This window comes from Protopterus annectens, chromosome 7.part0, assembly GCF_019279795.1.
Source record: "Protopterus annectens isolate FY-2018-M chromosome 7.part0, PAN1.0, whole genome shotgun sequence".
Classification (NCBI taxonomy): domain Eukaryota; kingdom Metazoa; phylum Chordata; order Ceratodontiformes; family Protopteridae; genus Protopterus; species Protopterus annectens.
Genome location: NC_056739.1, coordinates 1,206,557,889 through 1,206,583,126, shown reverse-complemented (window position 1 = coordinate 1,206,583,126; position 25,238 = coordinate 1,206,557,889). Strand labels below are relative to the sequence as shown.

The window sequence follows — 25,238 nt, the reverse complement described above, 5'->3', positions numbered from 1 at the left end:
TCCGGATGGTCACCCTGCAATCTATACTTCCTCTTGAGGGAGAACGACTGGATGTGCTCCATAGACCTCAAGGACGCGTACTACCACATTCGGATGGACAGACGATCCAGGAGGTTTCTTCGCCGGCTGGGAGCCAGTCATTATCAGTTCAGGGTCCTCCCTTTGGTCTCACCTCAGCCCCAGGGTGTCTCCCAAGGTGCTGGCGGTGGTAGCGGCCCACCTGAGGCAGCAGGGCTAACAGGTCTTTCCGGACCTGAACGACTGGCACCTGACGGCATCATCAAGGCATCTTCTGTGCTCAGCCAGGGATTACTTTCTTCAACTAGCACCAAGGCTGGGCATCACGATCAACTGGGAGAAATCTTTTCTGAACCCCACACAAGTTATAGATTTCATAGGAGGAAGACTAAACACCAGATCAATGCGAGCCTTCCTCACCCCAGACCGTATTGGCAGCCTGAAGTGTCATGTGACAGCGATCCTGCAACCATCTCCAACTGCAGCTTCGGTCCTGAGGGCCCTAGGTTCTATGGCGGCAGCTATTCTGCTTCTCATTCATGTCCGTTTACGCATGCGGGTTCTTAAATGGACCCTTCAAGTTCAGTGGTCCCCTCTTTGTTCTTCTCTAAACGCTCCGATTGCGGTCAGCAGAGCGTGCAGGGACTCCTTCTTTGGTGGCTTCTTTCCCGGAGCCCCTGGCAGGGAGACCTTTTGCTGCATTTCCCGAGCCACAGTGACCACGGACGCTTCGCCTCGGGTGGGGGCATTCTGCGGGAAAGATTGTCCAAGGCACGTGGAATCCCACAGAGACGTCATTGCATATAAATGTCCTGGAAATGAGGGCGGTGCTCCTAGCATTGCAAGCACTTCACCACGTTCTTCCTTCAGGGACTATTGCGATTCAGACAGACAACATGTCGGTAGTGTGGTATATCAACAAACAGGGAGGAACCAGGTCTTACCCCCTTTGTCGAGAGGCCATGAGAGTCTGGGAATGGGCAATTTCCACCAAACGCTTTCTGGTAGCAACGCACATTCCGGGAAAGTCCAACATCCTTGCGGACAAGCTCAGTCGCACCATCCTTTCTCCACACGAGTGGTCTCTCAATCCTCAAGTAGCGAAGAAGATTTTTGCCGTTTGGGGCAACCCTGTTGCGATCTTTTTGCCTCTCCCTCAAACGCCAAATGCGACAATTTCTTCGCTCTGCTTCCCCCACCAGGGGAGTTCCCGAGAGATGCTCTGGTGCATGCTTGGCCTCCCGGTCTCCTTTATGCCTACCCTCCACTTCCTCTGATGCAGAGGCTTCTGCAGAAAGCCAACAGTTTGGGGAGCAGAATGATTCTCATTGCCCCATTCTGGCCTCGACAACCTTGGTTCCCCTTTGTATGGTCTCACAAAATCAATCCACCATGGATTCTGGATCCAATTTCGGATCTCATCTCTCACCCTCTGGGAATGTCAGTTCCCAATCTGGACCCTGAAGTTGACAGCTTGGCTGCTCCAGTTCCATCCTTAATTAGGACTCCCGGTATCTCATCACCGGTCAAGGCCATTTTAGTGGCAGCTCATAAACCTTCCACCAGGCAGGTTTATCGAGTAAATGGAAGAGATTCTCTATATGGGCAGTACAGAGAACTTTGGATCCTTTCTCGGCACCTATGTCAGCGGTGCTGGATTTTCTAACAGACCTCTTTCATCAAGGGGCTAGTTCTTCCACGATAAAGGTACAATTGGCAGCTATCTCGCATTATCACATTGGTCATGACACAGCTCCCCTTATGACGAAATTATGCAAAACATTTCTCAAAGGAGTTTTTGTTGAGGCCTCCAGTCAAGGAGGTTGTACCACCCTGGGACTTGTCTTTAGTCCTGCAAGCCCTTACTGCTCCTCCCTTGAGCCTGCAGCTTCTACTGATTTAAAGTACCTTTCCTGGAAGACTGCCTTCCTGGTAGCTATCACTTCAGCCAGAAGAGTGTCTGAGCTTCAGGCTCTGTGCGTCAAACCGCCTTACCTTTCTTTCTTCCCTGATAGGGTGTGCCTCAGGACCAATCCTTCTTTTCTTCCGAAGGTCTCTTCTGAATCCAATATTAACCAGTCAATCAATTTACCTGTGTTTTTTCCCAAGTACTCAAACAAAGGAGAATACAAATTGCATTCCTTGGATGTTCATAGACATTTACGTTTTTATATTAACAGAACAGCTGGCCACAGGAAATCAGATCAGCTGTTCGTCTCCTTTGCTAAATTTGCTCCGGGTAAAGCAGTATCTAAAGTCACACTATCTAAGTGGATTGCTAATTGTATTTTGCAGGCATATGACACTTCAGGCAGACCTGCCCCTCAGAGGGTTACGGCTCATTCTACTAGGGCAGTTTCCACGTCAGCCGCCTTTAAGTCCCGTGTATCATTGGATGATATCTGCACGGCAGCTACTTGGGCCTCGCCTCATACTTTTATTTCTCATTACAAGGTGGATGTTGTTTCTAGAGGAAGAGCATCCTTTCGCTCAGCGGTGCTCCCGATCATCCTTCCATCTCGGCCCCCCAACTTTCAGATAGCTAGCCACTCTGTCCCACAGGTTGCAGACAATGAAGTCTGCCTACTTCAGATTTAGAAGTTATGTACTCACCATAACGTTCCATCTGAGTAGGTGACTTCATTCGATGTAACTATCCTCCATCGCCCTGACCTTTATAGAGCGAGTATTTATGCTGTTTTAGTGTACTGTTGTCAGTATTTTGAGGCAAACTCAATCTGAGGTCAGTCAGGGCTTGGCAAGGGGTTATGGGTAAGAGGGAGGAGCTAGGAGCTCGGAGCCTAAGCTTTTGAATTGCCGGCTCGGATCCGAGGTCGGATCCGATACCCACAGGTTGCATCCGAATGAAGTCACCTACTCAGATGGAACGTTATGGTGAGTACATAACTTCTAATTTTGTTCCCAGTGTAATTACTTGATAAATGCTTCCTGTGTTGAATTGGTTAGCAGAAACAAAAGACTAACCAGTAATTGTTATGCAAATTGTCACACCTACGGTCTTGTCTATTAGGCCTTATGTAAATTATGTGATTCTTTTTATGTAGGCAAGACCGAAAGGAAACTCAAAAACCGAATTTACGAACACTGTTATGAAATCACCAGGGAAAATATTAACAATGCATTGTATAAGCATACCTTAGATTGTAAAGGAGCTAAGTATTCATTTTTTGTCTTAGAAATAGTGGATAAAGATGTGAGAGGTGGTATGTGGGAAACACGTCTTGAATATCGTGAATTGTATTGGCAACTTTGGTTAGAGGCATCAAGTCCTCCAGGTCTAAATGATATGGTTTCTTTAAAACCAGTCCTTAAATTAAGACAGGCAAAATTGTGATTTTCACAACCAAAGGGTTTATACCTTGTAGTTCAGCTTTACATACACATTAATATATTTTATAATTATTAGCATAATGTCTTTATGACATTATTTTGGACTATTGTTTTAAGGAAGTTTTTAAACTGTTTTTAACTTATTTTTATTGTATTCTGGTTATTAAACATTGAGACTTTATTATGTTTTAAACCTTGATGGTTAGAATCCAATCAAACCAATTTTCAATTAGTTTATTAATTGCATCTGGTATATAAGGCAGTGAGAAGCATAAGCTACTTCATTCTGATGAAGGAATACGAAAACGCTATATGCAACTACAAGTGTTTAATTGCTGTGTCTTGCTGTTTCTTGCTGTTGTCACGCTGTGGATTCTACATTAAACAACATCGATCCTCTCATTGGTGACTCGCAGTGAATTTTTTTGGTTTTCAAGTTTTGACTTCACTGGTTTTGTTTTTGTTACCTCTTTAAAGGTTGCCATTTTTTCCTGGTGTTCAAAGGTATTGCTTGGCCAAGAACATTCCTTTCAAAATTCTCCTACTTGGCAATGCACATGGACATCCAAACAGTTTAGATGACTTGCACTCCAGTGTGAAGGTTGTATTTTTACCCCCCAACACCACATTGTTACTTCAGCCAATGGAACAGGGAGTAATAGCCTCGTTTAAGGCCTGTTATCTGCAGTGGACCTTTTCACAAGCAGTGGGCAACCCAAGATAATATAATGACCTTAAGGGAGTTCTGGAAGAATTATAACATCTGTGGTGCTATCAAAAATATAGCCCAATTCTTGGGATGATGTAAAGCAGTCCGATATTAAAGGAGTGTGGAACAAATTGTGGCCACAATTTGCTCTGCTTTACAGGCTTCTATAGATGATGACATTGCTGAAACCAGGCAAGCTGTGGTTGATATTGGTCATCAACTTCAGTTAGACATCACTGATATGGATGTCATAGAGTTACTTGACTCCCATGGCAAAGAATTGACCAATGAAGACCTTGTGGAACTGGAGCAGCAGACAGTAGCATTTGTGGAACAAAACAGGGACCTAAAAACTCCAAAATCAAAAACGTTTTCGTCAAAAGAGTTAGCTGAAGCCTTTCATCTCATTAAAGCAGGAATGGCAAAGTTGGAGGAGCAAGAGCCTAATACAGAGAGGTTCACCCAAGTTTACCGTACGGTTACTGAGGGCCTCAGCTGCTATAAGGCTATTTATGATGAGAAAAAGAAAAGCTCTGTACAAACCTCCCTTGATGCCTACTTCAAGAAATTTACTCCAGTAGTAAACACCCTCTCTCCACCAGCAGATCAAACCCTGACTCTGCACCACCAGGCCCATTCTCTCCAACAAGTAAATCAATCAGTTAATAAAGTTACTGTACTGTATCATAATGTTAACTCACAAATGAGCATTAACTTTTACATTGATTGTTATCCTGTTTCCTTTTTTTCCATTTGAACTATTTTAAGAACGGTTTCTCTTTTTTTCTCTTTCCTTCACATACTTGAGTGATGTGGAGGAACTAAAAGATCACAACAAAGGATATAAAGTTATCAGCAAAGAGAATTTTACAATTTATAAATTAACAGAGTTATCTGTGACCCCTGACTTCTTTGAATTATTTACTAAAGGTTTGCATTTTGTGCCAGCGAAACCTATGTATTTACCGAGATCACTTATTGAGTTGAAACTTTTTGTCAGAAACTTAAATCTTGCTGTATTTTTTAAGGGACAACCAGTATCTGACAGATCTCTTACTAGGAGCAGTACATTTAATCCCCCCACCCATCCTGCCCTTAGGATTTTTGAGGATTTAGTAGAAAATGCTTGGAGAGAGAACACTTTTGTTGAACATTTTGACCAACATTCCAACTTTAACCCGCATTTACAACAATTGGTTGACAAATTAAAAAAGGAAGGAATCAGGGTAATGAAACCGGACAAGGGTGGCGGTATAGTTTTGATGCATCATTTTGATTACGATAACTACATACATGATCTTTTGCAGGACACTAATATTTATGATTCTATTTCATTAAACGAGTTAAATATTGCACTGTCCAGCATAAAATATCTTTTACATGATCATCTCATGCAAGGAGCTATAGATGAAAAACTATTCAACTACCTGTTAGTACCCAAGCCAAAAACCCCGGTTTTATTTGGGATTCCAAAAGTACACAAGGGTTTGGAACCCCTCAAATTTAGACCAATTGTAGCTGGGGCAGGGGGTATTACGGAGCCCCTGAGTAAATTTGTTGATTTTCATTTAAAAGAATGTCTCCACCCTTGATTTTGTATGTAAAGACTCATGGGAATTTTTAGCCAGTATTCTTCCAGGAATATACAGTTCTGACATTTTTATGGTGACTATCGACATTATTGAGCTTTTCCCCAGTATACCGCACGACACTGGTATTGAGTGGTTCAATGAAGTGTTAGCTTCTGAAACTGGATTGAATAACAACTTAATCAACCTCATAGTGGAATTCATGGGCATCATTTTACAAAATAACTTCATTTATTTCAACGGTGAATTTTTCCGACAGAGAAGAGGGGTAGCAATGGGTGCCCCTTGTGCTACGGCTTATGCCAACATAGTACTACACAAATGGGAAAAGCTCTTTGTCCATTCCACCAAATGGAAGCAATTCATAGTTTATTACAAAAGATACCTGGATGACATTTGCATTTTGTGGCAGGGGTCGAAAGAAAATTTTCAAGAATTTTTTGATTATTTGAACATCTCAACACATTTTCTTTCTTTCACCTATGAAATTAGTGACACAACATTACACTATTTGGATGTGTTACTCACTAAAGATGTAAAAAAACAAGTGCTTCCAATCACAAATCTATCGGAAAAGCACTTACTCAAACACTTTTCTACATTTTGATACTGGTCATCCACTTTATATCAAAAAAGGTATCATGAAAGGACAACTTATCAGGGCTTCAAGAATGTGTAGTTCCCTTGAGCTCTTTCTCAAAGAGGTAGATTATTTGAGAACATTATTTTTAGAAAGAGGTTACCCCCTGCCACTCTTTCAAACGATGTTAGTCAAGTCTTGGAGAAAAGAGATTGTTTTTATTCTCCTCTACTAGGCACAGGTTTACCTTTACCTTTATCAATTAGAAAAACTGAAACTACTACATACAAGAATTTTTCATACACCTATACAAGTGATTCATATTTTATAGAGAACACCATTCGTGCTTTTTGGCCGATCATAACAACGCAGGAAGATATTAGTGCATTTCTTCCCAAAACTATAAATTTCATGAGAAAAAGGGAGATTAATCTGAAGGGCATTTTTGAAGACCGTGCACGCTGTTTAATTACACACCCCAACAGTGTTTCTAACAAAAAGTTAGGCACATATAGTTGTGGGAGGTGTCATCAATGTTCTTATATTCTCCAGGATGACCATGTTTATATACCTTCTAGAAAATTTACCTTAAGAGCTAACAGTTATTATTCTTGCAAATCTTCTGGTGTTGTATATTTGGGTTTATGTCAGGCATGCCCAGGTTTTTACGTGAGGAAGACTGAGAGAGTACTTAAGCGCAGAATTTATGAGCACTTGCATGATATTGAAAAAAAGAAAGACACCAATGCTTTTTTCAAACACTCTCTCACTTGCCCTCGTATGTCTTTAAAGTTTTTTGTTATAGAGAAGGTGACTCAAGATCCTAGGGGGGGGTGATTGGGAGACAAGGCTTGGTAGTAGGGAACTCATCTGGCAACTAAAACTAGATGCCACTAAGTTCCCTGGGTTAAATGAAAATGTTAGTTTGTCTTGCATCTTAAAGGCTAATAGAAATGTTCTATAATTAATTTCTTCACCATTTATTGCTTATGTTGATGTTAGTTTTTTGCACTATTCAATGAGGAGGGTAAACATTTTTGTTTAGCTTGCATGTCAGTTACATGACATATACTACAAATGCACTCTTGAACTTTGGCTATAGCATGAATTTGGCCTCAATTAATATATATATTTATTGGTAAATATTTTTTAAGATTTGATATATATATTCAATAATCATAGGTGGTTAATTACATATACATTTTTTTATTTATCATTGTCTATTTATTAGGTTATTTAATACCTTGAAAAGGGCTGTTTTATTATAGTGGCATATACAAACACTGTTCTATTCACAGGTTTTTAAACAGTTTAAGAACACATTTTTCATAAAGCATGTTATTGTCAAGAGCAACAGGTTTTATAATAAAGATTAGATTACTTACTGATTTTAATAATTTTAATTATTTTAAACTTACTATGGCAATAATTTGTAATATAAGATGTATGCACTATGAAATCACTGGTCACAGGATTAATGTAAAGTTTATTCAGACTTTCTTAATTTGCATTTATTGATGGCATTTGGTAACTAAACAAGTTTTAGTGGCAATATTTATTGTATAACAATATAATTTTGATGGTTTTTAATTTAAATTTAAACAGTTTAAACCTATGATATATTTTTTATCGTTGATGCTGCTGAGTTTCATTCCATTTTGAGTGTTTACTAATTTATATTGTGAATACTTCGTTTAACATCATTTGATTAATTTAATTTAATAATTGATTAATTGGCTTTTATTGGCAAGCTATTTAAGCTGAATCTCTAGTCCATTGGTTGTACTTGAAAAAGCCCGGTATTACCGGGCGAAAGCGCTTGTCTTTTACTTCGTTTGTGACAATAAAGAAAGTTTTTTGATTCAACACGCCTTTTTTTGGATTTACTAATATTGAAGTCTTCATCACTAAAAAGAACCAACAGGAACTTTTACTGAAACTGTTTTTGGCTCGGGTGGTCTGAAGACTCGAGGTTTGTTGAGCTTCTGCTGCTATTGTTTTCTGTGATTTTACATTTTTTCTGGCTGGATGGATGTCATAGAGTTACTTGACTCCCATGGCAAAGAATTGACCAATGAAGACCTTGTGGAACTGGAGCAGCAGACAGTAGCATTTGTGGAACAAAACAGGGACCTAAAAACTCCAAAATCAAAAACGTTTTCGTCAAAAGAGTTAGCTGAAGCCTTTCATCTCATTAAAGCAGGAATGGCAAAGTTGGAGAAGCAAGAGCCTAATACAGAGAGGTTCACCCAAGTTTACCGTACGGTTACTGAGGGCCTCAGCTGCTATAAGGCTATTTATGATGAGAAAAAGAAAAGCTCTGTACAAACCTCCCTTGATGCCTACTTCAAGAAATTTACTCCAGTAGTAAACACCCTCTCTCCACCAGCAGAATCAAACCCTGACTCTGCACCACCAGGCCCATTCTCTCCAACAAGTAAATCAATCAGTTAATAAAGTTACTGTACTGTATCATAATGTTAACTCACAAATGAGCGTTAACTTTTACATTGATTGTTATCCTGTTTCCTTTTTTTCCATTTGAACTATTTTAAGAACGGTTTCTTTAATGTTTGCTACAGTACATACAGTACCGTGCTGTAATGTCTGTGAACATAACTGTAGTGTTATACTGCACTTGCAATATTGTTATTGATATTACTGCAGTATAGAATATTGTTTGATAATTTGGAAGGGTTTTTAAAGTGTTTTCTATGTAAAGAAATGTAAAATAAATACTAGACTGAGGCAAACATTTGACTAAGTGACATTTAATAAGAACCATATGTACGTGTTTTGACTTGCATACAAATTTGACTTAAGGACAGACTGAAAAACGGGATCTCATCCTTAACCTGGTGACTGCCTGTATTCGCCTTTAATCTCCTTACTGTGCCCTTTACTCTGCCCTCTTCTTAGGGGCTACAGGAAAGGGAAAGCATTCATGAAAAGTTCTGCACCCTTTTTAACATGTCTCTGCTGACTGTATCCTGAATCTTTTGTGTGTGCCAAATTTGGAAAAATGGTTTATTTCTACCTTGATTAAAAAAAAAAAAAAAGTGTTTTCAAACAGTTGTAAGTAGTGCTTGTCTGTGCTTTCTAGCCTTTATAGACTGCTGCACTTCAAGCTGAGTTAAACTCTTCTAGATAAATAACTTTTAAATGTAGGTAGCTAAACTCTGCAATCCTCAGGATGTAACAGCTCTGATTAGAGTGGTATGGATTAACTTTTTTGTTGTTAAATAGACAGTCTCCCCTTTTCTATTCGGGTCCTACTTGAGGCTGCTGTGCGGAACTGTGATGGTTTTTTCGTCACGGAGGCTGATGTGGAAAACATTTTAGAGTGGAAGAATCATCAAACTAGTGTGGAAGTACCTTTTTGTGCTGCACGAGTTCTCTTTCAAGATTTCACGTAAGCTGTTTTTGCCAAATTTTTCTGCATATAAAGTTACACTGTCATACATGGGCATTAGTACTGCCTACTAGACTTTTGTGTTTCTACCCATAGTTGAAATATAAGATGTTCAACATTTAGATCACTGTTGCAGTAGCCTGAGCTATTTGGGTTATAGCCTTGCCTAGAATATGACCACCTGTCAGTTTTCAAAGTTTTAAGGCTTTATGGCACCTTTCATGTATCCAAGCCACCACTTCTGCTGGCTGAAGCAGAGACATACAGGAGAGGCAGGTTGGGCACCAAAATCTACTGAGCTTTGTTGCAGCTGAAGTGCTGTGCTTCTGTAGAATTTATATATTAAAAAAATAATAAAATATATAATGCATTCTAGTGTAGCACAAGTGTGTATGGGGTATGATTTGGTGCTTTTGGGGAATTGTCGCACAAAGTTTTACCTCAGAAATTTAATTTTCCTGTCAGAAGGTTTACTGACCCAGTCAGGCTCTGTATATCCTTTTATGAGGGCTCCTTCCTGTTTTGGACATGCAGCTGTTGTCTGTCTCCTCAATTCTTGCTTCCCCCATCCACAAGAAGAGAATAGCTCCATCACTGTCTTAGGCTCTGGTGGGCAACTGCAGTGGCCAATACTAGATGTTCATCGTGCATACAGCTGCAGTCATAACAGATGGGTTATCCTGCCGTCAGGCGGGTCCTCTGTCGGCCGAATTCCAAAGTCTAGGTCCGGCGTCGGTTGTCGTCGCTTCTTCCCTGACGTCAGTGTGTCGGGTATAAAAGAGGCAGCCAACGCCATTTTCTTCAGTCTTTCTTGCCGTGCGGTGCCCGAAGCAGAAGCAGTTCGCAAGTGCCGGTCGGCCAGCTCCTGAGATTTACGAAAGTATTTCAGCCGAAGTCTTCTTGAAAGCTAAGTACCCGTTAGAAACTTTTCTTGCCTCAGACCGATGTCAGACAAAGTTAATAATTGCATTTCATTTGGGAAGCAAATACCGCATAAGGATTTCCATTCTTTCTGTATACCTTGCTTAGGCCCAGACCACGACGTCTCAGCCTGCCGTTTTTGTGCTAGATTCAATAAGCGCACTCTTAAGCGTCGGGCAGAGTTCGCCCTTCACTTTTTTGGCAAAAAATGTAATTATATTATGTCGTCAGATACTCCGACTCCAGTTTTGTGCAAAAAACGCAAAGATAAGGACCGACATACGAGGTCCGCACCACCTACTGAAACCACGTTAAGGCCGACTACCGGTTCTCCGGTACTCAGCGAGGCGCCTACACAGCCCCTGAGTACCGATGACAATGCATTACCAGTGTCTTCAGTACCCGAGGTCGCAGGCTCCTCGGCCTCCATTCCTACTACAGATCCCGACGCCACCTCTGGCAGGGAAACTCAGAATTTAGACAGGCCTGCCATTTCTCAAGGGGTCTTCAGGCCTTCCTCCTTCTCTATTAAAGCCTTCACTAAATCTAAAGCAGCCATGAAAACCAAAAAAACAGGTTCCTCAGACCCCCTCTCAAGGCACCATGCCTAAAAAACAGATGCTTAAAATGGCTGAGAATTTGATTACTCTTATCAGGGGTTCTCATCCCCCCTCTGACAAAAGGCCCAGATTAGAGGAAGACTACCCTTCCTCAGATCAAGCTTCTATTACCTCAGAACTATCCGAGGACCAGGATTATGCCTATTCTCCATTCTAAGACTCTGATGCAGAGGAGTCTATTCCCTCAGTCTCTCCCCCCTCCCCCGAGGACTTCTCTTTTGGGGAAACCCTGTATACATTGAGGGAACACTTTCACTGGGAAGGCCAAGATTACTCAGATTCCAGGAAAAGGCTCAGGGAATTTCTTCTGCTCCCCCAGCATAGGCCTCTGGCTATCCCTTCTGTTTTAGATATATTGGATGATGTGTACACAGAAGCCAGCCTTAATCCTGATTCTTTGCCTCCAGCTCCTGTTAAACCAGGCAGGTATTACCGGGTTCCTGATTCTCACCAGTTCCTATATAAAAGCCATACTGCTGACCCAGAAACAATTTCACAGGGTCCCAAGGGAATTAAGGCCTCTACTGCTAAAAATCCATTACCTTCAGAGAGAGATTCCAGAGCTTTAGAAAGAGGTGTACACCTCGGCCACTTTAACCATGAGGGCATTAAACTGTCAGTTCCATATGTTAAAGTATCAACAGTTTTTGATATCTCAGCTGAAAAGCAAGATGACACAACCAGAACAACCAGATTTAAAAGAGTTGCAGGATTTGTTGCATGGTGCAGAGCAAGTGGGTAAACATACCTTGCAGTGTGGTTTTGATGTTTTAGAGGCCTCATGTAGAGCTGCTGTTACGGGGTCTGTTATACGTAGGCATGCTTGGCTCAAACCTTACCAGATCATGTCAAAGCTAAATTATTAGATGCACCTCTTCAAAAAGATGTATTGTTTGGAGGTGCTAAAGAAAATGGAGGAAAAAGCTAAATCAATGCAAACAGTGAAAGATTTCCTGCAGGTACAGCCTCCACGTTTCAGCAGAAACTGGCCATCAAAAAATTTGTCCTTTCCACCACGGACAGACCTCAAAGGGGCAGATACAGGCACCCAAGGGGCAGAGGGCAACCTCAAGGATCCTTCAGAGCCAGACAGTGGCAAGCACCAACCCCAAGAGGTGGAGAAGATAGATCACAGTCTTTTAGAAAACAGACACAATGACTTCTTCCTACACCTGCCAAGCAAAGCTTAAATGGCAGCACCTTTGGGCGGAAAATTGACATTATTCTCAAAAAAATTGGCATATTGTTACAAAAGACATATGGATTCTGGACATTATAGATAGAGGCTACAGGTTCCACTTTCACACCCTTCCAAAAATGAGGGGCATGCTAAACCTGCCACAAAATCAAAGGGCAGAGGCACAAAAACAAGTTTCAGCTGTCATAGACATGAAAGCAATTCAAGAGGTACCTGCAAAAGAACAAGGTCAAGGGTTTTATTCCAGACTATTCCTGGTACCGAGGAAAGACAAAGATTGGAAACCTATCTTAGACCTATCCATCCTAAACACATATCTACAGGTGCCAAAATTCAAGATGCTCACATTACAGCAGCTTCTTCCCATGCTGGGCACGGAGTCTTGGCTGGTAACATTGGACCTCAAGGAGGCATACCTGCATGTCCCTATCAGACAAGATTGCAGGAGATACCTCAGATTTCTTGCAGGTTCAACCCATTACCAATTCTCTGCATTGCCCTTTGGCTTATCTACTGCGCCCAGAGTGTTTACGAAATGCCTGGCATCAGTAATCGCCTTCTGCAGACTACAAGGGATACAAATATACCCATATCTGGACGACTGCCTGATCCAAACAGACAGCAAGGACATACTACTGAAACACCTGGCGTTTGTAATAAAACTGTTGAACTTCCTGGGATACACAGTCAACAAAAAGAAATCAAAACTAATACCCTCTCAACAAATAATTTTCCTGGGTGCCAGCTTGGATACAACCACCCAGATGGCCTACCTCACGCCAGACAAGCTAGGGCAACTGTCTCAATACTTCAGAAAAATGGCAACTTACACCAGGCTAACTGCAAGGAAAATCCTGCAGGCTCTGGGATTCATGGCATCTTGCATCCTACTAATCCCATGTGCAAAGCTGCATATGAGGAAACTTCAATGGTACCTGAAAAACTTATGGTCTCAACACAGCCACAGCTTGGAAACAATTATCCCACTCATTCCATGCCTTCAAAAGGAATTTTTGTGGTGGACTCAAGCTTGCCAAAGAAATACAGGTCTTCCTTTCTGTGTACCTCAAGCAACTCAAATCATCATAACAGACGTTTCAGACTACGCCTGGGGAGCACACATGACAGATCAGTGCATTCAGGGAAAATGGACCCGAAAAGAGAAGCACCTCCACATCAACCAAAAGGAAATGCTAGCTGTGCAAAAGGCTATTATGACCTTCAAAGACCTACTGCATCCAGGCCAGCTATTGATAAGGACAGACAACACCACAGTGATGTGGTACATAAACAAACAGGGGGAACTCATTCATACCCCCTGTGCAGGCAAGCCATGACCCTATGGAACACAGCACTGGAATTGCAAATTCAACTGCAGGCACAATTCCTGCCAGGGAAGGAAAACACACTGGCAGACAACCTAAGCAGAAATATGACAGATCCACATGAATGGAAGTTGCATCCTCAACTTTTCACAAAGATAACTCAGGCATGGGGACAGCCAGACATAGATCTCTTTGCTACCCACAGAAATTGCCAGTTGAAAAAATTTTGTTCAAGGACCTATCATCCACAGGCCTGGAAGGTGGACGCACTTTCCTTCAATTGGGCAACATTGACAGTCTATGCCTTCCCGCCTCTTCCTCTGCTGCCCAAAGTTCTATTAAAAGCCAGAGCAGAGAGGCCAAAAAATATTCTCATCGCTCCAGACTGGCCAAGACAACACTGGTATCCGCTCCTGAGGAGCCTGACATATTCCCCACCATGGATCCTACCTGTAGTCCCTCTTCTGTTGTCCCAGCACAACTACAAAACCCTTCACAGCCATCTCAAAACTCTAAATCTAGCAGCATGGAGAATTCCTTGATTTCCCAGCAGTTTCTCCTCTCCAAGGAGGTGCAGGATGTCATCTTGGAGGCCAGAAGACCTTCTACTAGAAAGGCTTACTCCGCCAAATGGAAACGATTTTGTGCCTGGAATCAAGAAAAGGGACAGAATCCTTGGGTAATAAATATACCTCAAATTTTACAGTACCTAGCTGAGATGTTAAACAATGGACTTTCCTTCTCTTCCATCAAGATCCACGCTTCAGCCATTTCTGCACAATACAACACAGATCCTCCGTTATTCTCTCACCCTCTCTTAAGGCAGTTCCTCAGAGGGGAAAGAATTTAAAACCCCCAAGGAAACCACCAGTCCCTGCTTGGGGCCTCAACTACATATTGAAAAAGCTGACCCTTCCTCCCTTCGAGCCAGCTTCTTCAACAGAGTTACAGTACTTGTCATGGAAAACAGCCTTTCTTCTGGCTATCACCTCAGCACGCAGGGTTTCGGAGCTACAGGCCCTCATGGCTGTGCAACCATTCCTCGTTTTCCATCAGGACAGAGTTTCCTTACAAACCAATCCTACCTTTATGCCAAAGGTAGTATCCAGTGTAGCTTTGAATTAGACTATCCACTTACCTACCTTTTATCCTAATCCACAAAACAAAGGGGAAAGACTACTACATTCCTTGGACATTCACAGACAACTTCGTTACTACTTGGACAGAACAAAGCCATTCAGGAAATCTGAGCAACTCTGTGTCCTATGCTGTAGGTGCTCAGGGAAAGGCTATTTCCAAACAGACAATTTCAAAATGGATAGCCCACTGCATACGCTTTTGTTACTCATTTCATGGAAAAACTGTGCCTGCATGCATCAGATCCCACTCCACCAGAGCCACAGCTACCTCTGCAGCCTTCCTCAGGGGGGTCCCTACCAAGGACATTTTGGAAGCAGCCACCTGGAGTTCAGTGCACACTTTCTCCAAGCACTATCACCTCCCACTATACTCAAAATCTAGAGCTGGCTTTGCCACAGCAGTCCTGCAGGGCATCCTAGCCCCTCCTAGTTCCACTTAGTGCCTACCACCCTTACTTAGCTTTGGGATTCTACCCATCTGTTATGACTGCAGCTATATGCACGATGAACATAGTACAGTTTTGTACCTACCATAAATGTAGATGTTCGAGTGCTCATACAGCTGCAGTCCAGGTTTCCCTCCCTCCATCCCCTCTTAGGACAGACCTTATGACAAACACTTTTCATATAACCTTTTTGGGGTATTCTTTTATGGTGTATTTGCTTGCAACTACTGTTTTTGATTTATCAACATTGCATCTTTGCATAACATTATGTTTGTCTTCCTTCTGGGGGCACCTGACATCTGGGGCAAGAAAAACTGAAGAAAATGGCATCGGCTGCCTCTTTTATACCCCTGACGCACTGACATCAGGGAAGAAGTGACGACAACCGACGCCGGACCTAGACTTTGGAATTCGGCAGGATAACCCATCTGTTATGACTGCAGCTGTATGAGCACTCGAACATCTACATTTATGGTAGGTACAAAACTGTACTTTCCTCAAACCACTCCTCTTTACATGTTGGTCATGCTATTGCCGTTCCTAAGGAAGCCAATAAGGATTAGGAGACTGCCATGTCCTTTGTGATTGTAAGATTGCACTCACTAGGCAAGAGAAGTTCCACTTTTGTCTGCCTTGGGGGAAGGAGCAGGTGACAGTTTACTGATTAGCTGGGGTAAGGTGCCCGATTCCCAGGCTCGTGTTCATGTCATGGGCCAGTACTTTTCCATGGAGTTTCCAAGAAAAAAAAAAAAACAAAAAAAAAATTTTTCTTCTTCTGTCCTTAACATGGACAGGAGAGGAATTGCTGCTGGATTACTCTCTCTCTTTTTTGTTTGTGTTTAATTCTCGTTCCGCTACAATAATAGAAAAAAAAAGAAATTATGATTTTCAGTCAGATGAGGGAAGGAAGGAAGGGAGGAGTCAATTAATTCTTTAATTTCTGGAATTTTTGATTTTTTATTTTCACAGATTTCACTCCTGAATAATTATAGAGACCATTAACAATTAAAGAAATTAGTCCTAGTGAAAATTATGGAAGAAATTCAAAAAATCTTTAAATTTTGCTGATTTGCTTTAGATGGATTTTGTGTCAGCTTTTGTCTGTGTCTGTTTTGTTGTGTTTTCTGACTTTTTTGCAGGGTAGCAGCACCCCCCACAAATAACCCAAACAAAGGTTAAGTAAAATTTAGGTTTAAGTAAAATCACTGCAAATGCACATTACATCATGTCAGTCCCACATCATATCCTGCAGTGCTAATAACATTCTTCTAATATGTTTAATATTATGAACGCTAAAAGTTTTTCCCTCTGGAAGTTTTTTGAAAATTTTTAGATTAATTTTGGGGAAAGTTTATTCTTCTTATATTTTTACTTAATTATGTTTTGATCTTTTATAGGTTCATGTTAAAAATTTTTTAGAAATAAAGTTGAGCACAAGAACCTAATAACTCAAAGTTTGCTGTTAATTGAGCTTTGGGGTGAGCTTAATCTCTAACTTCACCAAACCTAAAGTGCTCTTCTTTTTCTTTTTTCTTGCTCTCTGTGGTTCTTATGGTTCAGTTATCCAGTTAGGTTATGAGGTTCTTTTCATATCAATTATGAAAAGAAAATGATAAGCTGATTTGAAATTCCTCCCTTAGACAAAGAATTTTTTATTTGTCCCTTTTTACTTGATTCTTGGGGTTAATCAGATTTCTCAACCCTTTTTTTTCAAATTTCAGTAAAAACTTTCTTTCCTTTTCAGGATCCTTTTCCAGGAAGCAAAGTAAATGGTCTCAGTAGAGATGTCTTTTATCACTGCTACAGTGTTGTTCATCACACGTGGGATCTCCTGCCAAAGATAGCTCAACATATTCAGCCAGTATACCAAAACCTTTACATCCTCCCAGCATCATACATCAGGTGTATGCTCCCACTTAGGTGTGAGACATAAAGGTCACATACATACATTCAATGTTCAGAACGTCTTTGTCACCAGTCTTAGTGCCATAGCTAAATGTTGGTCTGAATGTCCTTCACTGAACTGGCTTCTACTAAGCTATTTACAGATGTATCTCGTTGGGGTTCCTTCTTTTTTTTTTCTTCTCTTTGTATGCTTAGTCTGCTGTTGTCCAACCTCCACTGGATATCTCTGTCAAGGTGGATGAAGATCCTGATGACTGCCTGGTGCCAACACCAGTTACCTGTGCTGTGATCCTGTAGTCTGATATGGAAAAGGCTTCTCATGTATCTTCTGAGGCTATGTAAACATCTGCCACAGACATTTAGGGGAAACCATGGCTGATCATTTCTGAAGGTTCTGGGGAGTACCCCAGATTCTTGATATAGAAGAAGTTTCTGGTTCCCATATTGAGTTTATGCATGGCTCTGCGCCCTCTAGGTTGGTCAAAACTGATGTCCCATTAAAGAGGAACCTGAAAGCTACACATATTTCTCCAGTTGCTAAGGATCCTCAGAGGGAATGTCAGGACCTTACCCAGATGTTTTTCAGTGCCCTAATATTCTGGAAGCCGCCTCAGGAGTTTTCTGTCCCTGCTTCTCCTTGGTCTTCTATTCCAGCCAAAAAGATTAGGAAATCTGATTCTTTGGATGAGGTAGTGGATTCAGGAGATTAATCCTTGGCCTACTCATTACAAATTACTTCAGCCTTAGACTGTATGAGTCCAGAGGAAGACTATTCATTGAGTCCTGATTCTCCGTTTAAGGAGCTGTCCTTTGGGGACACTGTGATTCGCATGATGGAGCATTTTAAGTGGGATTGTTCCCAGGTCTCAGACATTCAAAAGAAGTATTATGAGCTGTTACAAATGGAATCTCCTGGACCTTTTGCTGTTCCCCCTCTTTTGGATGCTTTATTGGATATATTTGCAGCTGCTTCTTTGGCTGCTGATTCCCAACATCTGGCTCCTAAGAAACCTTACCTTTTTCATAAGGTCCCTGACGTCTTTAAGTACTTTTATGAGTGTCCTCCTTCAGACCCTGCTGTGGTCTGTGTTTTCTGCTAAAACGTCATCCAAGCTTTTACCTTGTTCCAAACTTCTCGTGCCTGATAAAATACAGTTGGGCTATGAAGAAGCTGTGGAAAAATTGTTTATGCTGCTTCTACCCTAGTCTTCAGGGCCATAAATTTCAAACCTTTATGACCAAGTATGTTTTGTCTCTTTTCTCTCAACTTGGGGGTTTTTGTCAGAGCTTACTGACTCTGCTGGTAAGACTTCTGCCCTCTCCTTATTGAGTTCTACTTCACAGGTAGCCGTCACTATATCAAATGTAGTTATGATGCAGCCGATGCATCTTCTAGAGCTGCTGCTTCAGGTTCAGTTATGAGGAAGTACTCTTGGCTTCACTTCCAGACCTTACCTGATGACATTAAGGCTAAGCTCCTAGACACTCCTTTGGACAACCAAAATCTCTCTGATACAACTGCTTCTGACCTGTTTAAGACTCTTGTTAGCCTCCTTAAGGGAAAAGGGTTCCTAAGCGCATGTTCTGTTATAAACCTATCCAGATTTCTAAAGCTCAGAAACCCCCTTTTCAGGACAAATATGCTTCCGTCTGACATATTTTCTCCCCTTCCCCTCAGCCAGATTTTCCTGTCTCTGAGGCTGTCCCTGCCTTCCTCTATTTGTTAACAAATTACTGCAGACTCTTGAGTTCTTTCCATTATCTGTCATGGTTATTTTGTGGTATAGAATCTTCTAAAGATTCCTTCTTTCAGGATACTTTCCCCTCCAGACTCTGTTTCCTTTCTTACAGACCCTAGAACTAAGGGACTCTTGTCTTCATATTCCCATTATCCTTCTCATCTGGAAGTTTTTATTCCTCTCTGTTTCATCTTCTCCTTTGCATTTTTCTGCTTTGCTCTTTGTGCTTTCTACTGCCCCCAATGGATTCACCAAATGTCTGGCCCCTGACGTATCCTTTTGCAGGCTTTGGAGACTCCAGATCCCATGTCTGTATGATCTGCTTCTTCAGCCTCCCTCTCATTCCAGGCTTCAGCAGGACCTGCACTTCACCATGCTCCTTCTGTGCAGTCTAGGATTCGCTATCAATCTCAAGAAATCAGTCTTGACTCTGTCTCAAGACTACATTTTTCTGGGTAGCAGAATCCAAATCATTTCAGTGTTGCTCTGTCTTCCTTCTGTCAAGGTTCTGCCTCTAACAACCTACTTCCATTGTCTGCTTCCCCTTTGAGAAATTCCCTTGCAAGAATGAGACAGAGCATTGGGGTTCACACCTTCTACCATTCCCCCGCTTCCCTTCATCATGCTTCATATGAGGACGCTTTAATGGTACCTAAAGATGGTTTGGTTCCAGCATTGCCACCCTCTGGAGTTTCTGGTTTCCTTACTAACTTGTCTCAAACTTTAGTTATATTGATAGATTCTCCAGATGTCCCTCAGCCCAGGCATGCTTTTTCAGACTCCTATCCCTACCCCTACTCAAGACCTGTTCACAGATGCTTTTAATGTAGATGAGGAGCCTCTTCCAGCAATCCGAAGGCTCAGCATCTGTGGTCCCTTCATCAGAGGTCAGACCATATCAGTATAAAAGAGATGAGGGCTCTTCCCATGGTCCTGCGCAAGATCAGGAAGGACTCCCCCAGAATCTTGCTAGTGACTCACTTTTGGTCCAGACCACTGTGGTTCCCAATCTTTCACCTGGCCAGAGGCAATCCTCACATATTACCTCACGGAATGACCCTTCTCACACAAGATAAGGGGTCTGTCATTCACCCTCATTTGTCTACTCTTTAACTGACAGTTTTGGTGATTAGGGTTTTGATCCTTTTTAGACCTCACTTTTCTGAGGACATAGTTGTGGTTTGGCATTAGGCCAGGAAACTCACTACCAGAAAGTCCTATATGACTAAATGGAGGCGCTTTCCTGTTTGGTGTCTGAAACATCACCCAGATTCCTCCTTATTGGGGTCCTTTTGGTCCTTTTTTACTTGTGTGAACTGTTCCATGCTGGCTTAGCATTTGCTTCTGTTAAAGCTCACTTGTCAGCAATCACTGCTTGTGTACCCTTGAACCCACTGTTGGCCTCTAATTTTGAGGTCAAGCAGTTCCTTAAAGGTGTCCTTCATAGCAGTCCCTAAGAAGAGCTATTCCTCTCTCTTGAGACCTCAAGTTTGTCTTTGAAAAATTGACTCAGGGTCCTTTTGAGCCTGCTTCTTCTTCTTTGTAACGCAGCACAGGGAAAACTGTTTTGTGGTTGCTTTTACTTCAACCATAAGAGTTTCTGAACTCAAGACTCTGAAGGCGGGTCCTCCCTTTTTCCTAGGGTGTCTGTGTAGTAACCCTTCTCTTATGCTGTTGGTGGTTCATGAGTTATATGTTAATCAGTCTGTACAGCTCTCTTCCTTTTTTCCATTCTGCTAGTGAGAAAATTTTTCATATCTTGGGTCTGTATAGACAGCTCAGGTGTTATTTGGATAAGACAAAGGCTATCCACAAATCTGAGCAGCTTTTTTGTTTCTTTTCATACCAGGACATTGGGTTTGGTGGTTTCTAAGTTAACCACCTCCTCCTGGATTTCTAAGGCTGTTTCTTTTTCTTCTTTTGATGATAAACAGCTTTCTGCTTCAGGTTTGAGTGCATTCTACGAGGGGCTTTTCATAAAGGTGATTTTCTTACCTTAGCCACACAGTTATTACAGTCTAGTCCTGGTGGTCAGAAATCCTTTCCAGAGGACAATATCAATAAAGAAATTCCTGAAGAAAGTTTGTATGAGAATTCTAACATTGACAGAAATAGGGATTCTTCCCCTGGAGTTTCCCAAACCAAAACTCTAATTCTGAGGAAAGCTGGTTCTTCCACCTCCCTTGGAGGAATTCACCTTTCACAGACTATTTCCAGGATTAATTAGGTATTTTTGTGGGAACAATTGGATGATGACCTTCATGTTTCACTGTTGCAGTCATCACATTTGGGTTATCCCTCCTAGGGTAGCCCTTGGCCGGCCCGAATACCATAGGCTTAGTATTTCTGAGTCAGTTGCTGTCGCTTCAGGACTGACATCAGGTCGTCAGTAGCATAAAGTAAGGCAGCCGACGCCATTACATCAGTCTTGCTTGTCGAGGAGCCTGAAGCAGAAGCAGTTCATACGAGTGTCGGTCAGCCACTACCTGAGTTTCATCTTCTGAATTGAAGCTGAAGTCTTCTAAAGCTAAGTACCCCATTGGGGATCCTTTTTTCTTGCTCTAGCCAATGTCAGAAAAAGTTAACAATTGTCTAGCCTGTAGAAAGCAAATACCACACCGAGACTTTCATTCTTACTGCATCACTTGCTTAGGCCCAGACCATGACATCCCTCGCTGTCGCTTCTGTGCTTTGTTCAACGCCAGAACTATACGTTGTCGGGCCCTTATTGTAGCTAGATATTTTCCCTCACAGTCCTTGAATTCCGATATTGCTTTGGTAAGCCATCCGACAACAGATCTTCCGAAAAAATGCAAGGATAAAGACAGAGACAGACCGTAGAGGTCCAAACCTACCAGTGACACTTCCGTTAAGCTAGTAGTCAGTTCTCCTGTCCTCAGTGAGGTGCTTTCACAGCCCCTGACGCCCACTTCTGTGGATTCACAGGCCGCTACCGAGACCCTTTTGGAGTCCGGTATGCCGCAAAATTCTTCTTCGGCTAAGGATCCTGCGGTTGTCTCTACCTTGGATGGGTCTGGAGCCGCTGAGCAGGCACCAGCTTCCAAGGAAGTACTTTGCACTATTGATTCTCAACACAAAACGGATTTCGCATCTACCATTCTTTCGAAAACTACTGAGTTTGTAAGTCCTGGGGTACGAACCAGGCCCAAGAAACCGATGACCCATTCTCAGGTGCCTGCTTCCTTGCCTCAATCTCAAATGCTTAAAATGGCGGAAGACCTTATAATGCTGATCAGGGGAAGCCAAGGTACCCCTTCCAAAAGAAAGAGATCTGTCCCCAGTAGTTTTATCTGAACAGGAGTCTGACTGATGCATCTGAATATGAAGACATGCAACCCCTCTCTGCTTATGAGGATTCTGATGCAGAGGAATCCATTCCTTCAGCCTCTCCACCCGAGGACTTTTCCTTTGGGGAAAGCCTTCATACTTTAAGGGAGCATTTCCATTGGGAATGTCGGGACTACCCTCAGTCTAAAAAGAGATTCAGAGAATTCATAGATCTTCCACAGCACAGACCCCTAACCATTCCTCCTGTCCTGGATGTTGTGGATGATGTTTTCATGGAATCTAGTTTGTCTCCTGACACTCTCCCTCCTGCTCCCAGGAAACCTGACAGGTACTACAGAGTCCCTGACTCGCACAAATTTATTTTCAAAATCCTACTGCTGACTCTGAGGTTATTTCTCAAGGGCCTAAAGGAGTTAAGCAACTTCTCCTAAGAATCCCATCCCCTCAGGTACGAATTCCCGAGTACTAGACAGATGGGGTAAAAAAGTATACACCTCTGCTACTCTTGCTATTGTCAGTTCCATATGCTAAAATTTCAGCAACATACAATGGAACTCCTCAAACAAAAAATATCATCCTTTCCTGCTTGTGCAGAAAATAGAGTTACAACAGTTAATGCATTTTGCAAGTCAAGTAACTAAGCACACCTTACACTGTAGTTTGACGTCCTAGAAGCTTCTTGCAGGGCAGCAGTCACCGATTCTGTCCTTAGAAGGCATGCTTGGCTTAAGGAACAGCCCTTGCCAGACCATGTCAAATCTAAATTATTGGATGCACCCTTGCACAAAGGCACCAAGGCAGAGGAGGTCTTAAAAAAGATGGAAGAAAAAGCTAAATCTATGCATACAGTTAAGGATTTCCGATAGGTCCAGCCACCCAGGTTCAGTAGGCATTGTCCCTCCAAGCAGTGGTCCTTTCCTGCCCCCTCCAGGTCAATTCAGCCCAGACCCCAGGGAAGCAGACCCCCCAGACAACAGCCACAGGGAATGCAGAGATCAGAGCAATGCAGTTCCTCCACTTCAAAACCAGGTAGTGCAAAGCCACCCCCTCATGGTAAGACCTCACAATGACTCTCCACTTCCACTCCCTCCCTCTGCCCACCTGCACTTGCCCCTAGGAGGAAAACTGTTCTTCCATGCAAGCATCTGGGCCACCGTTACCAACAGCCGCTGGTTCCTCAACATAGTGTCCCAGGGATACATATTTTCTTTCCACACTCTCCCAACCCCAAAAGGGTTCCCAGATCTTCCTCCAAACCAGTGGGCAGAGGCCAAAAAGCAAATCCTTTCCCTGCTCTCTATGAGGGCAATAGAGCACGCTCCTGCAGAACAGATAGGCCAAGGTTTGTACTCCAGGCTGTTCATGGTACCCAGAAAAGAGTGCACCTGGCGCCCCATCCTCGATCTATCCATTCTAAGCTCCTTCCTGGTGATACGAAAAATCAAAATACTCACTCTCCACAACTACTACCTATGTTCTCCAAGAATGCTTGGCTAGCCACCCGAGACCTAAAAGAGGCCTACCTTCACATCCCAATCAGGGAATCATGCAGGAAATATCTACATTTTAGGGTAGAATCTCTGCACTTTCAGTTTCCTGTGCTTCCCTTTGGTTTATCTACTGCTCCCAGAGTTTTCACAAAATGCCTGGCTCCTGCCATTGCTTTTTGCAGACAAAGAAATGTACAAATTTGCCCATACTTAGACGACTGCCGAATTCAGGCAGACAGTAAAAGCTGCTCAAGCACCTGGCCTTTGTAAAGTCCCCACTGACCTCCCTAGGGTACACTATCAACGAAAAGAAATCCAAACTAGTACCCACCCAAAGGATTATATTCCTGAGAGCAAGCCTGGACACATCATCCCAGATGGCATTCCTTACATCAGGAAAGCAAACTTACCTGACAGCCTACCTCTGTCAACTAGCCACCAGACCCCAGTTATCCGCAAGGAAAATCCTGCAAGCTCTGGGGTTCATAGCATCGTACATTCTACTCATTCCGTATGCCAGACTGCATATGAGGAAACTTCAATGATACCTAAAAAGCCTTTGGTGTCAACACTCTCAAGACCTGGAAACTCTTACACCAATGATACCTTGCCTAAGGAAAGATTTTCTTTGGTGGGCAGCAACATGTTACCACAACAAGGGACTACCTTTCTCACCACCCCCCTGCCACCCAGACCCTCACCACAGATGCATCAGACTATGCCTGAGGTGCACACGTGAACGACAGGTGCATACAGGGCCACTGGAGCCCACAGCAAGTACATCTGCACATCAACCAAAAAGAAATGTTAGCTGTCAAGCACACATTTACAGCTTTCAGGCCCCTTATCTCCCTAGTGGCTCTCCTGATCAAAACAGACAGCACCACTGTGATGTGGTATATCAACAAGCAGGGAGGGACTCACTCCTACCCTCTATGCAGGCTCGCCATGACCCTTTGGCACATGGCCTCAGCCATGCAACTACACCTGTTAGCACAATTCCTGCCAGACTCTTTGGCAGACAACTTAAGCAGAAATCTTCAGGACCCACATGAGTGGCAGCTAGACTAAAGAACCTTCACCCTAATAACTCAGAAATGAGGCACCCCGAACTCTCCTGACCCAAAGGGAAGGAGAATTCATGCATCTCCAATTGCAGACCCTCAATTTGGCAGCCTGGCTTATTCCCTGACCACTGATCAAGCTGCCAATCTCAGTAAACAGATTCTAGATGTTATACGTGAGGCTAGACGCCCTAGCACTAGAAAGTCTTATGCTGACAAATGGAAAAGGTTCTGCACCTGGATTCTGACTAAGGGAGCCGATACGGCACATCCCTCCCTACCTCTCATCCTGGACTACCTAGCTAACCTGCTACACAGTGGTCTCTCCTTTTTCTCTATTAAAATTCATGCCTCTGCTATCTCTGCTCATTTCAACACTGAGCACCTGCCTTTCTCACACCCTCTCATCAAACAGTTCCTAAG

At 42.6% G+C, this 25,238-nt stretch overlaps 1 protein-coding gene across 1 annotated transcript in view; it reads left to right on the top strand.

Moving 5' to 3' along the window:
- Positions 1 to 25,238, top strand: part of IREB2 (iron responsive element binding protein 2) — a 2,086,845-nt gene that overhangs the window by 195,910 nt on the left and 1,865,697 nt on the right. The window contains exon 3 of the mRNA XM_044077824.1: positions 9,494 to 9,659. Within this exon, the coding sequence (XP_043933759.1) occupies positions 9,494 to 9,659 (166 nt within the window). The remainder of the gene's footprint in view (positions 1 to 9,493; positions 9,660 to 25,238) is intronic.